This window comes from Dipodomys ordii, unplaced genomic scaffold (assembly GCF_000151885.1).
Source record: "Dipodomys ordii isolate 6190 unplaced genomic scaffold, Dord_2.0 Scaffold46, whole genome shotgun sequence".
In the NCBI taxonomy this organism is placed as follows: Eukaryota; Metazoa; Chordata; class Mammalia; order Rodentia; family Heteromyidae; genus Dipodomys; species Dipodomys ordii.
This window is the reverse complement of record NW_012267262.1, coordinates 3314718-3333174: the sequence shown is the minus strand read 5'-3', so window position 1 is coordinate 3333174 and position 18457 is coordinate 3314718. Positions and strand designations below refer to the sequence as shown.

General features: G+C 36.1%; 1 protein-coding gene across 2 annotated transcripts in view; it reads right to left on the bottom strand.

Moving 5' to 3' along the window:
* Positions 1-18457, bottom strand: part of Ano5 (anoctamin 5) — a 48808-nt gene that overhangs the window by 5678 nt on the left and 24673 nt on the right. For both annotated transcript variants that reach the window (XM_013019678.1, XM_013019677.1), the window contains 12 exons: positions 16800-16913; positions 14572-14681; positions 12877-13011; positions 12452-12557; positions 12287-12347; positions 10926-11077; positions 8533-8607; positions 6916-7138; positions 5141-5310; positions 3750-3847; positions 2199-2329; positions 1224-1429 (listed from right to left, as the gene is read on the bottom strand). In XM_013019678.1, the coding sequence (XP_012875132.1) occupies positions 1224-1429; positions 2199-2329; positions 3750-3847; positions 5141-5310; positions 6916-7138; positions 8533-8607; positions 10926-11077; positions 12287-12347; positions 12452-12557; positions 12877-13011; positions 14572-14681; positions 16800-16913 (1581 nt within the window). The remainder of the gene's footprint in view (positions 1-1223; positions 1430-2198; positions 2330-3749; positions 3848-5140; positions 5311-6915; positions 7139-8532; positions 8608-10925; positions 11078-12286; positions 12348-12451; positions 12558-12876; positions 13012-14571; positions 14682-16799; positions 16914-18457) is intronic.

Below are 18457 nucleotides of genomic sequence, written 5' to 3'. Positions count from 1 at the left end.
TCCTTATTTCAGCATTTTGTTATTTTCCTTCCCCTCCCCAAATTAGAGACATGTAAATACGAGATGCAAGGAACTGGACTCAAATATAGTGAAAACAGGGTTTATACCATGGGGGAAGAACATATCAAAGAAACAAAAAAAATCACATAGTACAGTTATAAGTACCTTAAAAACAACAGCAAGAAAGATGAAATCTCTGTGTCCCTATCTTGGGGCTCATTTCTCTTAGTATCATCTTATCTGGTCATATATACATAGCTTTTGACCTTTTCTGCTTGTCCTAGACATATAAGAGTTATTGCAGGTAAAGGAAACCATGGGACCTATGTTTCTTTGGGCCTGGCTTACTTCACTTAATTTATTTTTTTCCAAGTCTTTCCATTTCCTAACAAATGGGGCAATGTCATTCTTTCTGATGGAGGCATAGAATTCCATTGTATATACATGCTACATTTTCTTGATCCATTCATGTACTGAGGGGCATCTTGGTTGGTTCCATGAAACTTATTAGAAGTGCTATTAGACAATGTTGAGTGGTTACATTTTTTTCTTTTCTGATAATCTTAGAGCCTTAATTAAAAATTTAAGTGAATATAAAGTAAATAAACATAAATAAATGTAAAGTTCCTTTCCTGGGAATTATATATTCATATCATTTAAAATTAATGTTCTAAGCAAGGCACTGGTAGCTTATACCTGTAATCCTATCTACTCAGGAACCTGAGATCTGAGGCTTGTGGTTCAAAGCCAGCCTGGGCAGGAAAGTCTATTTCCAATCACAAAAAACCTGGCAATAGAGCTGTGGCTTAAAGTGGTAAAGTGGCAGCCGTGAGCACAAAGGTTAGGGACAGTGCCCAGGCCCTATCTAAGTCCCATGACCTACAAAATTAAAAATGCAATAAAAATGTTCTATATACCTAAGTAAATGTAGAATACACATTTATAGAGAGCCAATCATCAGCTAGTTCAATATTTTTATCAATCACTTATTGTCTATCTCTGTCCTATGTGACACTGTCATAGAACTGTAATGAATGATTTCACATATTTCTGTTTGTAAAAGTGGGGTGTCATAGATTTCTCTATTAGTTGGTGAATGTAAGCAACTGGACTATAAAGTGATGAAACCTGTATGCATACACTTGAGAGAAGCCTTTTTCATATGCTCCCATCCCCTGGAAAACACAAGATGCAAGTCGGTCCACAGCAATGGGTTTACTCACATTGGTTGCAACAGAAAGCACAGCCATTGCATGAAGAATGTCTTGCCAGACACCGATGCTGTGAGCTTTGGCAGCGACTGGTCTCCTGTACTGAGTCGTAAGCTTCCAGGCGTCCACTCGGATCTCTACAATGTTGTTTATGAGGGCAAGGAGAGGAGCCAAAGGAAAAGAGGCCACAAACAATGTGACGAATCCAAACTGGATAACTGTAGAGAGACAAAACCAAGACGCCACTGGATGGAGGAGGGGCGGGCATTCTGACCACCTTCTATTGATTCTGCATTGGAAGGGCATCTAGCTATGCTGGCCCAAATCTACTTCTCTTGTCTTCTGATCCATGTCCTCCTCACCAAAAGAGGCAGAGAAATTTATTTCTCTGCTAGAATATGTAATTATGCCTCAGTTATTTTTGTGTATGCCTTTGGAGATTGCTTCTTCAAAGAAAAAAATAAACTATTCTTTCTTTAGGTACTAAATTTAGGTTTTGTTGTGACTACATTTGTATTGGTATGTACATTTGTTTCATGCTGACTACATTTCTCGCTTTCTTTTTTTAAATATTTTTTTGGGTCCGGTCGTGGGGCCTCAACTCTGGGCCTGGGCGCTGTCCCTTAGCTCTTCAGCTCAAGGCTAGTGCTCTACCACTTGAGCCACAGCGCCACTTCCGGCTTTTTTCTTTTTGCTTACTTGGTGTTGGAGAATCGAACCCAGGGCCTCAGGCATGCAAGGCAAGCAGTCTACCCCTGAGCCACCTTCTCAGCCCTGACTACATTTCTCTATCTTCACAATCTACGCTATTCGAAGACTGATTCATTTTCACACTTCAAATGGCTCTCTTTCTCTCTCTTCTCTCTCTCTCTGTATGCAAAGAAAATCAAAGGTTGTGGAATAAGGTATTTTCTAAGGTCAGAGCTTTAGAAATCCTTTACTGTGTTCAGATTGATCATATGTTTCAGACCAGTGGTTGGAAATTACCTGTTTCCAAGTACTCATAAAATAACCCAAGATGTCCAAAAGTTTGGAGGTCATGATCCTGCTCCCAGCGACTGTACAGTTTCTCAGAGTTGGTCCTAGCTTTTCGACGCCTCCACCAATTAAAAGCCAAGCTGTTGGAAAAATAAAACTATGTGAAACAGTGTTACAGAGATCAGAGACCCAGTGTATTAATGGCAGAAAAGGAGTTTAAACAATTTAAGGCTTCAGAGCAAAGACATGTATGACATCAAATCAAAGTCTCATGTTCCTTTTACCACATGTGGAGATCAAGAGTTTCTTTAGGAAGACTAATAAATCAAGACAAGCCTAGTATTGCGGCTTATTCCTGTTATCCTAGCTACTCAGGAGGAAAAGATGGTGATAATTGTAGTATAAGGCTAGCCTGGTAGATAGGTTTGGGGTTTTTTTGTATTTGTTTTTGTTTTTGCCAGTCATGGGGCTTGAACTCTGGGCCTGGGCGCTGTCCCTCAGCTCTTCAGCTCAAGGCTAGCGCTTTGCTACTGAGCCACAGTGCCACTTCTGGCTCTTTTTGTTTATGTGGTGCTAAGGAACCCAGGGCCTCATGCATGTGAGACAAGCACTCTACCAGTACTGAGCCACCTTCCCAACCCATATAGACAGTTTTTGAGACCACCATCTCAACCATAACTGTAAAGCCAGCTATACTAGAAGTACAAAGAGGAGGAACAAAGTCTATTCTGGCCCATGAATAAATATGAGACCTTATTCAAAAAATAATAAAATAAAAATGAGATGGAGGTGTAGACCAAGTAGCAGAGTGCCTTCCAAGGCCAGCATGAGGCCTTGAGTTCAAAGCAAAATAATTCTCACTCTGTTCAGAGAAATCTATTTGCTTATTTACTCAGCGATCATTTGAAAGTTGCTATTGTAGAAAGCCACCATCCTTCTGCCTCTGGCTTTATGAGAAGATACAATTACAAGCTTCTATGGCTACCCTTGGTTTTAATTGTTTGAGTTCTTTAAACATTAAAAAAAAAATCTCCAGCCAGGCACTGGTGGCTCATGCCAGTAATCCTAGCTACTCAGGAGGCTGAGATCTGAGGATCATGATTCAAAGCGAGCCCAGGCAGGAAAGTCTGTGAGACTCTTGTCTCCAATAAACCACTCAGAAAACCATAAGTGGTGCGATGGCTCAAATGGTAGAGTGCTAGCCTTGAGTTCAATAGCTGAGGGACAACGCCCAGGCCCAGAGTTCAAGCCCCATGACTGACAAAAAAGAAAAAAAAATCTCCATAAGATGACTAACTGGAAAACATTTCATTCCATTCTACAATCAGTCTCTTCACTCTGTTGTTAAATTGTTTGTCATTTGGAAATGAGATTTGAGAAGATTTTGGTAGCTATGGAATTAAATAAGTAAATAAAATGAAGTCCTAGATTACTTTAAGACATGCTTTCCTTTTGTTGGGTTAAACATTTTCTAACAAAGACACCATAATAATGGAAAAAAATCCATCTAGTTCTAGAGGCATTTTCTCAGTTACTTAAACTTGTCTAAGTCATACGTACGGGTAAATGGCTTCATTAATGTTTCCAAACACCTGTCTCCCAATCATTATGATGGTCAACTGTGTGGTCAATTCTACAAGACAGCCACCAGGATCACACTAGTTGGACAGAACAAAAAGGAGAGAAAAATAAAAGCAAATGATGAAATAAAATTTTGCAATTAAAACTCTAAATCAGAGATTATAGTTTTGAGAGTGTATAATACACTAGTTGGAAAATATGTCATAGCAATAAACAGGTATTTACTTTCATGCTTTCTGAGACACCAGGAAAGTTATACTTGGTCTATCAGTGTAAAAAAAAAACATCCATTTTTGGTTCTTGTTCTTAGAACGCCTTGGATCTTGACATCCAGGTTAGGGTTGGATATTGGTTTATTCTCCCCTTGATTTGGGTGTATAGACAGGTTTGGAAACCAATGATCTCTCTCACTCTATAGTCCACATGGAACCTTTCCCCCAGAACATTATCACTAATCCTCTGAAGGAAGCTTTCTATAATAAATACCTTACTTGGGGTTGGGAACTTGGCTCAGTGGTAGAGAGCTTGCCTTGCATGCCAGAGGCCCTGGGTTCGATTCCTCAGCACCACATAAGCAAAAAGAAAAAAGCCGGAAGTGGTGCTGTGGCTCAAGTGGTAGAGCGCTAGCCTTGAGCTGAAGAACTGAGGGACAGCTCCCAGGCCCAGAGTTCAGGCCCCACGACCGGACCCAAAAAAAAAATACCTTACTTATTGCATAGTACATATTTTATAATAAAAGTATAGTATCTATGTAGTCTTTATATTAACATTTTTATTCATATATAATTTTGTACAAGGTGACTTTATTGTGATATTTTCAAGTATGAATACAATGTAACCCCAGTCTCTACTCTCCCTCAATACAGTCCCTTCTTCTTAGAGCAGTTTCAACAGGTTTCATTATTCTATTTTCATCCATGTTTATAAAGTATTTTGACCATAATCCCCATCTTCCTTGGTCCTGTCTCCTCCTGCTGGAATTCATCACCCCCCCCCAAGTAAAACAGAACCTGTCTCTCACTTTTTAGTGTATATTATATGTGCAAAAAGTTTTCTCAATGATATTTCACATGGGCATAGATTATATTTTAATCTGATTTGTCCCCTCCATTCCTTTCACTCTGCTAAGCCTTCTCAATGCTTGCATTTGTTAACAATATAATAGATTCTTGCCCCAAAGAAACAGATGGAAAGTCTGTTTCTGTTGCGTAAGTCTAACAGACAATACGTCTCATGTGTGGACCAGTCAGTAGGTTTGATTACAGGTAGGTTTTTATTTAAGTTGATAACATCTGAGTTAGTGCCATTAACATCCTAGTTAACACTGAGATACTAAAGTCATAGTCCTCAAATCTCAAAAGAATTCTTACCTCCTCACTTCTCCACTCGTTAAACATGTATGTGTATTTTTCAGGATAGCCCACAAGCTTTCCTTTAAAGAAAGCGACATAGAAGCAGGACGAGTAATAATTTACAAACTGAAACAGGAACATTTTCAAGGTAAGGCTGCTCTCATACTCCTGGTAAGTTCGAGGAATTTCTGATAAGTAAAAAAAAATCACATTTTAATGCATTTTTTAAAAAATCTGGTGCTTTTGTAGCAAAAGTGGAAATCTGAGCATATCATTTTGAAAATTCATAGAAATGTTCCTACTCTGCCATACAGAACAATATTGAATAACTGGATTTATATATAGCATTCTCTTAAGACATTCTGTGTTACTGTTAATCACTGGAAAAGCTTAAGAATCAGACATTATCACATTTAGAAGGTAGATTACTTCTTTGGGGCAGGGGCTTACCCTGCCACAGACAGCATTCACAACTCAAATCTCTAGAGGACTGAAGAACCTTTTGATTGATCATCCCAATAACACCCCATAAACATATTTATTCTCCTTTATGCATTTTCAATCAGCTTTATACAAGATAAGCATACATCAAGAATTGAGGTGATTTCCAACTTAGCTGCATTCCCCTCTCATGAATTAAAAGTTATGTTAACTTTGAAAATAATGTGATGACAAATACTGGCAGAAATAGTATGCATTTTCCCTTTCCTTGATTTAAAATATATGATTATTATTTGTCATTTAATCAATCCCAGGGATTTGATACAAATTCTCTTTATGTCCATAAGGGCACTGTGAAGCACAATGCAGTAAGGGAACACGTTTTTCTGAGCTGATAATCTCCCAATAGCATAGCTGATCCAATAAAATCCATGTTACTTTTGGAAATATTGAAATAGCAAATCAAAGACATAGATTGATCCTCAAGTGAACTTCAGTGGCATTCCTCCTAAAATATACATAATCTGAACTCCAGTGATTTTTCTCACTTGAAGAAAACTGTGACGTTTCAGTTGCTTTTAAACACAATTTCTTTTCTTAATAATAGCACAGGAAAGAAGTAAAATTGAGCGAGAACTCAAAATGTGATGACAGTGTATAAGGAAAGTTACCTGGCAGTGTTTATTCCAGAGCTTTTTTGCCTATGGCACATGGTATCAGTATAAAGTCTGAGGTTGACAAATAGGTTGTGAGATCCTAGGATGAGCACTTCCAGGAGAGGGGCCTTGGACTGAGTCTCTGACAAGAACAGAAGCAACTGTGCCCTGCACCCTTTGATCCAGTGTTTCACTACACCTGTGACCACTTCAGTTCCCTTAGGGGAAGGCTGAATACTTTAACAAGACAAGCATGCAGATTGTAAAGGATGCTCACTGAAGAGCAAGATATTCAATTTTAGATTTATTTAGGAGGAGCTTATTTTCTTATTTTCTCATGATAGTTTCAGAAACGAAATGCCTTCTAGGAACTGTATATACATGAACAGTTTGTCTGTGTGTTTAGTATAGTGAGAAGTTTGCTCAGGATTCCATCAAGGGAGGTTTAGGACAAAAATACTCAAAATCATCTGACAAGTCTTAATTCCTTCTATCAGTTATTCCTGCTTCCTGTGTGGCAGGCTTAAGTGTAGTTCTCAGGGGATTTTGAGAGGCCAGGGCCGGGTTTACCTGTAGAACAAAGCAGCCTTCAAATATGCCCTTAGCAAATGGAATCCCTGGGAAGTGAACCAAAATGGATGCTATGCCATTCGTAGGGACTTATTTTCAGATTATACAACGATTTGACCAGCTTACCCATTTTTGTAATCCAGGCAGATATCTTTTCATAAAAGAAATTCAAGATCATGATGACTATGAAATTCAAGCATGATCCAGTAAGTGATGTGGCTAGCTGGGGAGTAAAGAAACGTTTGACATGCTGTAGAGAATCTTCACTTTCCATGAAAGTAGCAAATATAGCAAAGAGTGACAGGCGGTACACAATCACAGATACCATACTGCTGAGAACCAGGGCCATCTGGGGAAGGGAGAAAAAGAATTAGTCACTCTGGTCTCTGTGTATATGTATCTAAAGCATTACAACATTACAACATCTAAGGGCTCTCATATGGAAAGTAAATTGAGTCAGCCTCTCCTACACACACAGCAGGAAAGAAAACAAAGGACTTAAGGAAAAATCATTTGGTTAACAACTGGATAAATATACAGCAAGAAAACATGTTCATTGCTCATATTTTAGTAGGAATTTGCAGAAGAGTCACAGGCCAAATTCTGTCCAAGGCCTTCCTTTTCGTTACCTGGCTCTAAAGTTGTGTGTGTATGTGTGTGTGTGTGTGTACACATTTCATCTTAAAAGCCTTATAGAAAACTAAAGACAATTATGAGTTGGGATTATGTAGCCACAAAACCCAATATATATCCTGCTCATTGACACACAAATTTGCTGTCATATTCTAGTTATATATAACATCTGCATAATTTTTATGTATTTCCTGGTTGCAAAATCATCCTAAAGTTAAAAATCAACCTAAAGTTAAAATCATCCCCGTTTTTTTATTCCACAGTTTCTTTTCAAGGTTGTTATGGATCTAAGGAAACACATTGTTGCTAATTCTTTTAAGGTTTGAAAATAATAATCTTTTCAAGAAATGCTACAAGATATACCATACCACATGGAACATGTGAAATTTAAATAATAGCCAACAATTTGTTTATCGTTTACACAATTAACTCCTGAAAATTTAACAGCATTTATTTTCCTAAAGTTAATGCTAGTTGTTAAGAGGCTTTGGAGATTATGGTGATGGAGAAATCTATTAGCTAAAAAACATGGACAAACACTGACAAATTCACCAGGAAAGACATTAACTAAATTCTTCAAGTAAAAAGAAGAAATGCTGCCTGTGTAGCACAGCGGGTAGAGTAGCTGCCTAGCATGTGTGAAGCTATGTTGAAACTCCAGCACTGAAAAAATAAACAAATAAAAAGAAAACAAAAACAAAAATGGAACATTGTATTTATTTAGCAATAAAATAAAATACATTAGCTGAGTTGCTTATTCATTTTGTACATATATAGTAAGTGAAGATAAATTTATATTGTTTATATTTATAAAGCTAACCACAATCGGCAATCAGAATAAATTTGTTGTTCTATCCTTGTTTCTTGTTATCACTTCATGAAATGTTGTGAGATGTACAAAAACAGGTTGTAAGATAAAGCATCTCTCTTCCCTTAGATCAGTCCCCAAAATTCAATCATGGAAGATTGTTGTAAATTAAAGTATACTTGGTATAAGAGTTGTAGTGAATGTAAAAAGAGCAGATGAGATCCCAGAGCCATTATAGATAAAATTGTTGACATGATCTACATGATTGCCTGCTAAGGAAATAAAAAGTTTTAAAGACATACCCAGAGTGTCACTGTGGCTCCTGATAACATATACCATGGGGTTCGAGTGTACAGTGGCATATGAGGCTCTACTTCCTGTAATATTGAAGACATAACAGAAAAAAAATCAAAATCTGTCTGCATATTTGGGACTGTAAGCATCAAAAATACTAGGGCACAGTTAAAGAAGAAACCTCCCATGAAGAGTTCCCTATACATCACAGGGAGAGTTGCATTCTAGCAATGGCCCTTCCCTTAAGTAAAAATCTTAGGCCTCCTAAATGATTCTCCACATGGTAAGAGACAAAATAGGTGCAATGATTGTTTCCTGATTGGCAGGTGTAGTGCTATTTATATCCTGACAGAGAGAAGAAAGTCAAATCTTGGCCAATCTTGCTAAAGTGAGTTTGAAATTGTATTGAAATAAGTAGTGTGGCTCTCTAATTGTTCTACATGATACTAAATTAGATGTGCCCTTTGTATTTATGAGACAAACTCTATCTTCCACATAAGTCAGCAGATCACATTCCATTCCCATTATCTTTATAGTCATTAATGGAAGATGTTAATTATATAATTACAATTCTATAATTATATTAATTATATCAGCTAATGTTCTGAGACTCATCAAAAGATATTTAGATTTTACTAATGAAGGCTACAGTTAAAAATGGTGGTCAGGAAAGAGGTAAATCAAGTAATTCTATAAAATAGAAGATTTCACATTTTAAGGGATCTGTGAATGTGTACGTGTGTGTTTACTGAGTTCATGTGTATGCAACCATGTTTATATTCACACCTGTGTGTATTGCAAGCACAGAGGCCAAAGTGGTGCTTAAACACCAAAGAGCATCTCAAACCTATCATTGCCAAGAGAGGTGAATGGTTGACAGTGAAACTCAACTAATTCTGAAGGTAAACAGTGAATGCATCTTCCCTTCTCCCCACCTCCAAAGTTTTTGGCAAAACCACTAGGATTGCTTCTGCTTTATGAACACCATGTCATTATTCTACCAATTCTATTCCATAATTTCAAACTAATACCCAAATTAGTGATGTACTTTTTTTTTTTTTGTCAGTCATTGGGCCTGCATTCTGGGCCTGGGCGCTGTCCCTCAGCTCTTCAGCTCAAGGCTAGAGCTCTACCACTTGAGCCATAGCACCACTTCTGGCTTTTTCTGCTTATGTGGTGCTGAGGAATCGAATCTGGACCTCGTACATGCATGGCAAGCACTCTACCACTGAGCCACCTTCCCAGCCCTAGTGATATAGTTTCTAAGGTGCTTTTTCTACATTATTCGTTTGCTGAAATTTTTGTAATAATATGTAAAATCTAATAAATGATCAGTGTATGCTTAAACTGAGAATTTTGAGTCATATAGTACAATAGTGTCCAAGAAGGGGAGGATATTTTTCTAGAAAGATTGTGTTCGAAATTGGCACTGGTGGCTCATACCTGTAATCCTAGCTACTCAGAAGGCTGAAATCTGAGGATCACAGTTCAAAGCTAGCCTAGGCAGGAAAGTCTGTGAGACTCTTATCTCCAATTAACCACCAGAAAACAGGAAGTGGCACTGTGGCTCAAAGTGGTAAAACTCTATCCTTGAGCCAAAGATCTCAGGGACAACACCCAGGCCCTGAGTTCAAGCCCACGACTGACAACAAGAAAAGACTGTGTTTGGTTTTTAATAGTAGCAGATAAAACTAAAGAGATATTATGGATTACTAGGTGGTTATTGAATATGTAACCAAAATGCTGTATATTGAGGGAAAATATCTTTTATGCTTAACAGAATAAAATGAGGTACAAGAAATTAAATGACTCAGTCATGAACAGATTGCCAGTTTGCTATGCAAGGATGCTAAAATTTATAGTCCTTTCTAGTCCTATCCCTATAGGCATTGAGGTAAAGACTTTCTCATTATGATCAATTAAATAACCCTATTGGAAGAATAAGGTTTTTATTAGACCTGGTGCCTAATAAAACATTCACTTGTAAGTCCACTCTGTAAATACAACCACTTTAATTTTTATATATTAACTTAGTACTTTTTCGTGTCTAAAATAGACAAAGCCGAGAACATAGCTTTCCCATTTCCCTTTATCTCACCTAGTATTAGAACCTCCTACTTCATGTTATGATACTTTGGATTTGCTTTAAAATGATCTAGTGTCAGCAAGGTAAAGGATTATGAATAAAAAATAATTGTGAATAAGAAATAGTGTTGGTTAATAGATCTATCCACAAATTCCTCATAGTTTTCTATTTGTATTTAAACATTGTCACATATTTAAACATTGTATGGATATGAGTACACATATTAGAAACAAGCAAATTTTACAATTTACATGTTGGAGGCAGCCTACAGCAGTGTTGACTGAGCTGCCTATCTATCTCAGTCTCTCAGTGTACCTTGGTCACGGGGTTTATTTTCCTGTGTTTGCACATGGCTTCAAATTCAGGTCTCAGCTGTAGCTGCTGTTGTTCCTCTTCGAAGTCCACCAGATCCCATTCATATTCTAGTCTGGCCTGTCGCTGTTTCCAAAACTCCAAAAATAATGTGACTACAGAAGAACAAGTACACAAAAGAAATTATCATCAAGAGATGGAGAAATAAACATACTAAGAAAATGATTTTTCTCCCACTTTTGTCATTTTTGTCGAAAGGTGGATCAGTTTTTAGAGTTAGCTATTCTGAAACTGGTTGATGACGGAATTACCAGTTTTTAATGTTAGCATTCATTTCTTTACGTCTGTATAGAGTTGACACATAATTAGTAGAGATAATAAAGTTTCAAAAGTTTGTAAAATTAAGTAGTAATTTAGTATTTGTTGCTTTGTTAGCATTAAATGGACAAAATTCAAAATTCAAAAGTAACAGTTGGTTACTATGAGTATATAATAGACTAGATATTTATACATATTGATAAAACTTTTAGTGCAACTAAACAGTTGTACTTCTCCTGTCTTAATGGTTGTAATTCTGAAACAGAACTAAAAATGGCTATCATACATGAAGTGTGAGAGAAATTGATGGTAAAAATAGCAAAAAAAAGGGGAGCCAGGAGTAGTGGCACACTACTGTAATCTCAGCACTTAAGAGGCTAAGGACAGACTTGGCTGCATAATGAGTTTAGGGCTAGCCTTAAACTACATAAGTAAATCATATAAAAAAACTATTAAAAAGATAAAGAAAGATAAGAGATAATAAAATAAAACCAAATGTATCCCTGTGATTTCTCTAGATTTCTTGTGCTTACATGAGTCTGTAAGAATAACAATTCAGGTCTGTTCTAGAACAGATTTGGGCCTTACAGATCGAGCCTATATAAGAGTTCATCTTTTAGATACATAAAAAATAACTCAGAAAGTGTAGGGGTGGCTGAAGTGATAGGGTGCCAACCTTGAGTGCAAAAGCCAAGCAAGAGCTCAAGGCTTCGAGTTTAATGAGTCCCCAGTACCACTATATATACACAAAAAGACACAATAATACTCTCTGCACAATTACTGTATGCTAATGAAACAAAAGAAAAATCAAATCCATATACAGATTATTCACATATTCAACATATAATTGAACACATCCCTTATGCCTACAGCCCTTTCAACCAAAGAACCCAGGGCCACGACTCTATCAATATACTGGTGATGACAAAGAAACAACACTCTCATCACCTTTGATATGTAAGAAATGCCATCTGTAAATGTTGTATGACCAAGCCATCCAATGTGTAGTGTGGAGGAAGCGCTTTCTTCTGGGACTGTGTACTCACCCCAAATGCCCATGAATATTGCGAAAAACACTGTTGACTCATTATCAAATAAATGGGATAACTGTAAAGGGAAGAACAACATCACAAAGATCATTTGGTATAAAAAACAACAAAAAAGGCAAGAAATTCCAAGTTATAATACTGCCATGCATTCATTAGGCCTACCTTCGAAGCTGAACAGGTGGTATTCAGTCTCCAATAATCACACATTTTATCACAGAGTGGACACATGATTATCTGCCCTCCAATGTTAGGATCACAGATTTCAGTGCTACCCAGAAAACATGAAATCATGTTAAAAGTGATGTGTAGAGAAAACAAGCTATTTCTAATAGAACAACTGCATATGACAAAGTGTCAATAAAGCAGCATTTTCTGGATCAACTCATACATATGGAATAAACTCCTTAGGGCTCATTATTACAAACAGAGTTTTCTATAGCACTGGATGAGGGATAGTTGCTATCTGAGTTACCCACCACTTACTTTCATAAGGAAACATTTTTAGACAAATGCCTTGGCATTCATGAGTTTCAGATAGCATAAGATGAAGCTATATCTCATTTTTTAGCAACTCACTTGTTACTTACCTGCTTTGGTTAGCTTCCATTGAAAATAAGCCATAAACAAAACAAGCTAATCCAACTAGAGCTGCAATGAATAGCATTTCTGTGTAAAATCCAAGAAAGACAAAGTAGATACCAATTTTTTCTCCAAAATAATTCCTGTGGAAAAGAATGAAAAAGAGAGGCTGAAGGAATGTTATAGCGCAGAGAGCCTGGTTTTGTATTCAGACTGGCATGTTTTCTCATTTGGGCATCATTGCTTTCTAGCCATATAATTTTGGTAAAATTACTCAACTGTCTAAATGCTACTTTCCACATTATAAAACATAGGACCATGCTTATTGCATATTGTAAATATAGGTGTAGGGATAATTAAACGAGTACATAAAATAAGGAAGTCACTCGAATGGAACTTAAAATTTAAATAATACTGTAATTTTAACATTTTCTAAATTTTAAGTGTTTAAAACACTTTTTACTGCAATTTCTAGCCATTGATTTAACAAATCAAAATTGCGGTCATAATCTGAATTTTCTATATACCTCAATTTGAAAAAAAAAAGGTATTCTGACAACTCCATAAATTTCCATCTTTCCTCAAGTTTGGATCTCTGAGGGACACTTGAAGAATTGCAGACTAAAATAACTACTTAACAGCAATTCTGTAAAATATACAACTCAGTTCTTACTTCACAGAGAATTAAGAAAATCCAGAATCCTTAGTATAAACATTCAAGTTTCACAAACAAGTGTATCTTTTTTCTTTTCAACCAAATCTTCCCTTTAAGAGTGTGAAAACACTCTTTCTTTGCCTTGGAAAACCAGATTTTGTTCTTGTTGGCTTAACTGATTGACACATGTTGGCTTAAGTGATTGAGACCCCCTCCTCTTATTATTAATGCTCCTCCTAATTTTCCAATTTGGTGAGCTTTTTCATCATGCCCTAGATAGAGAGATGTAGTCCACTTGGGGTTCTAACAGAATATTCTGTAATTTTATGAAAACAATATTAAATTGTAATCTACAAATCTAAATCTCTTTTCAAACATCTCAAGTAATTCTGTTTCCCTTTATTGTCTATCTTCAGTCACATATTACATCCATTAAACTCAATCATAAGAATAGTTTTCTAATCTGAACTATCTTCTTGTCATCAGTACCTTGAATAAGATTTTCAACCAGATTTTCAACCACTTATTACTAGACAATTTTAACAGCGTCTTTACTTCTCTAACTTCAGTCTTGTCTGAATTTATCATCCCTCTACATGTCTGCCTTTCCAAAACACAAAATCTCTTGAGAAGGCTATAATTCATACAAAATCCTTTTCTATCATTTCACAAAAATTTCTCTCATAGTTCAACAAAAGTGTACTTTGCTATCTTATGAATTATCAAATACATCAAAGGAAAGAACTATTAATATGTCCAATTAATGGGGGAGGCTCATACTTGTTAAATACTAACCAAATCTGTACAGATTTCTTGAGGCAGAATTTGGATTTGAATTTTGCCTGCCTAATTTCTAGACCTTAACCATGATGCTTTACATATTATTCATGACAAGGTTTGGCAGGTACATTCTTCTTTGATATATGAAACACAGAAGCCATAAATATAATGAGTGAAATTGGTAATCAAAATAATAGATATTCCCTCATTGTGATAAAAATCACAGCATCAAGTTTTACCTGATGGGATCCTGGGAAAAGAAACTTACCTAATCAACTCTAAAGGTTGCTCCTTATAAAAAAGGGAAAACCGAGCCCAGTGCTTGTGAAGTATATACCTTTCATTGCAACGATTTTCTGATGGCTTCCAGTACTGGCCCTATACATATCCAAGACAGTAATAAACGATAAAGCAAAAGACAAGTGTGCAGTAAATGAAGGCTATGTTCTTTTTTTTAAGGCTATTTTCTTAAAGGTTAGTGGACAAGCTAATTCTTCCTTTCACTTTTAGATTTGTATCTTCTATTCATTGATAGTTTATGATTTACTAAAATCAATAATGTATCATTAGACTGGTTTATTCACTACATTTGCTTATCCATAAATGCAAGATAGCTTTGGGATTTTTGCTGTACTTAATTAAGCCATACTTTTCACCCAGGAGGCACTTTTTTTTCCTTTACTTAAAACCTCATATATGTAGATTCACATCACTACTTAACTGGCTAGGACTTTAGAAAAAAACCAAAGCATTCATTTTTTACATGGAAAAATTAAACCCCACGCTAAATAAAGTGACTGATGCAAATCAAAATACTATAGGAAGAAAGCCCTGATCTGTCCCTCACTGACCCTGAGCTCAAGCCCAGGACTAACACAACAAACAAATAAATAAATGCAGTGGACACTTAGATGGACCCATTAAAGTATAGCCCTCTTATAAGTATGTATGTATGTATGTATGTATGTATGTATGTATTTGGTGCTAGTCCTGGGGCTTGAACTCAGGCCTGGGAGCTGTCTCTAAGCTTCTTTTTGTTAAAAACCAGCACTCTACCACTTGATCACAGTTCTACTTCCAGGTTTTTTGGTAGTTAATTGGAGAAAAGAGTCTCTAGGACTTTCCTGCCCACCTTCCTTTAAACTGTCATCCTCAGATCTCAGTTTCCTGAGAAGCTAGGATTACAGATGTGAGCCATCAATGCCTAGCTTTGCATAGCCTTTTGAAATTAAAGAAAAACCCACAATAACTTAATGGCCCACTGATTTCTACCACTTGTTTCAACCATCATATGTGTTTGTTCTATATTGCTGAAGACTGATTTTTCTCATGAAGAAAAGATCTTTTGCAAATGTGGAAGAAAAAAAGAAAAAGACTCAAAGGACAGATGATCTTAAAGTAGTTTATATATTTCTTGCCATGTGATTTTTTTAATTCCTGGCAGCTGGTAAAATTCATTCACTGACTGTCCAAATGAGTAGGTTTACCTCAGAAGCTAGGCAAAAGTCTTTGTTGCCAAGTTATTTTTGAGACTGATTCAAAAGAGTGCAGCACTTTAATAAAACATCACTTCTCTGAAGAACATACAAGGCTCAATATTCATGATGTCAGCCTCAAAGAAAATTTCTCCTGAGATAGGCGTGGTATTGCATGTCTGAAATTCCAGCATTTATGAAGCAGAGGCAGGAGAATTGAGTTTCAGGCCATCTTGAGCTATGTGCTCAGACCCTGTCTCAAAAATGATATAGCTCTGAGTGCAGTGGTACACATACTTTATCTTTAGGAAATTCTTTCACAGTCTTTGAGCTGGAATTCATGAGTGTGCATCAATAGTGGTCTAGCAGAATGTCTTCCATATAACTGAAAGCAGGTACATATCTGAAGAATGATATATGTAATGTCAATCTTTTACATCTTCAAATCTTAATGAACAATATGTATATGGTCAAATATGTTATATTCAGGTATGAAAATGGAACAATGGAGCTTGTTGAAAATGGTTTTGGCAGGAGGGTAGGGAATAAAGGAGGACAGAAGGGTGAATTTGATCAAAGTATATTGAATGCACATATATCAAAATAAAATCCCTTTGTATGACTAATTGATAATAATAAAAATACTGTTTAAAAATCTTAATGAGAAGAGACTTAATGGATCACATAGAAATCCTCAAATACTATGATATACATCTTTTAAAATGTGACTGCTAGTTTCAAAATACACCCTTAGGAAATACACTTTAAAGAAAACTCAGATACAAATAAAGCAATTTTTGAAAAGAAATTTCCATTTGCAACCTCAGTGCCTAAAACATTAGCTCTGTTTTACTATAGGCTGCTGGAACTCTGAACTCAGAATCAGAAAGTCTGGGAATTTTCTCCTCATGAAAATGTAAGAAAAAGGAGAACAAGTGGACAGTTCTTTTCTTCAACAAGGAAATCTCTGCAAGTAAGAGAGGTAATGAGCTTCACATTTCCAAGTCAACATTGTACTTACATCGTGTAGTGGATACGCAGATGAGTATGTGTTCGAAGTTAGTAGTCTTTCAATCCCAAACTTTTTCTTTCCATCTTCTATGCCAAAAGGACACCGTGAGAGAATATAGTACACCTACAAGATAATACAAAGAGATACCAGAAAGTTTCAGACTTATGGTTTTTACAGTTTTCGTTTACCAATTCAAAGTTAATAATAACCATTATTGTTTGACTATACACATAGGCCAAATATAGAAGGAAACTTTTTTTTGAGGAAGCATATGGAGTATGAATTAGTATGGGAATTTGTAGGTTTCTTAGCCTCTGGTCCTTTGGTGGGGAAGAGAGTGATTGGGCCAGTTTTGTTTCTCTTCTCTCAAACTCCTCTACAAGTATCATGTGCCAAAATTCCTACTACAATTAAAGTTTAAAGTTGAAATCTAATAGTACTATTTAGAGTTAACTTGGAGAAATATGAAGTACAATTAATACTTAGCCAAGTTGTTTGCATTATTTCTAAATTAGTCTGACAAACTTTTACCTGCCCATACTCTTGGGTTGAGTTTACTATTCAAGATTGTCCTTGTCTCTCAAACCTCTTTTCAGTCACCATTATCTTTGTGTACATTTTCTTTCTCTTACATGTGATTTGGCCTTTAGTGTCCTCTGCTCTTATGTTCCTATCAACTGTATCTCATCTCTTTTCTGTTTTCTAAAACTTTTCAGAATATTTACTTTTTTGACTGTTGATTTTAGTACTGGTTTAGATATCTTTATCCCCCTTTTAGATTTTATCATTCAAAGATTTACAGAAAAGGTCAGATAATGTGATGTTAGGGAAATGAACCCTAAGATATATATTCAAATGTTTTTTTTCTCTCATGCGATTGTTTATAACACATTTATAAGATGATTTCTTTGTTGCTTTGTATGTCCCTCCCCCACAATATAACCCCTGCTTTCACTGTATTTGATGTTGGTATAATTTGTGGAGGGGAAGGGGAAAAACAAATCGTTTAAATAGGGATACAGGTGGACCCATTGCAACAATGAGTGTACAAGTTGTTATGCCGAAACGAACTTTACAACTTTGGTGTGTGGGGGGGGGAAGACTGGCTTGGGGGGGGGAAGAATGGGAAGGAATGGGAAGGGGAAAAAAAGAGGAGGCTACAATGCTTGATAAGAAACATACTCATTATCTTGCCCATGTAATTGTAACCCCTCTGTATGGTATTTTCACAATAAAAAAAAAAGAAGCCAAAAAGAAAAAAAAAGAAATTAATGATAGCTTCTTTGCTTCATCATCATTAAACCTGATCATTTGTTTTAAAGGAAGTGTAATATTCTCTTTGGTAAAAAGAAATCACAATTTATACACGGCAGGTTAATTTTTATGAATGTTGTATATAAGAACTATTTTATACTTTGGATTATTCCAATGGGAAGCCTCCATTGAGTCTTACCGGGGTACACACACACACACACACACACACACACACACACACACACACACACACGTGAAACTGTCATAATGAAACAAACTCCCCTTGTACAATTAATGTATGCAAGCAACAGTGCTAATGAAAAATAGAAAATAGTCAGCAACTCAACATTATTTTAAGGTGTTATCAAAGTTGAAAAAAATACTATATATTGAAATGTATTACAAAACTATAG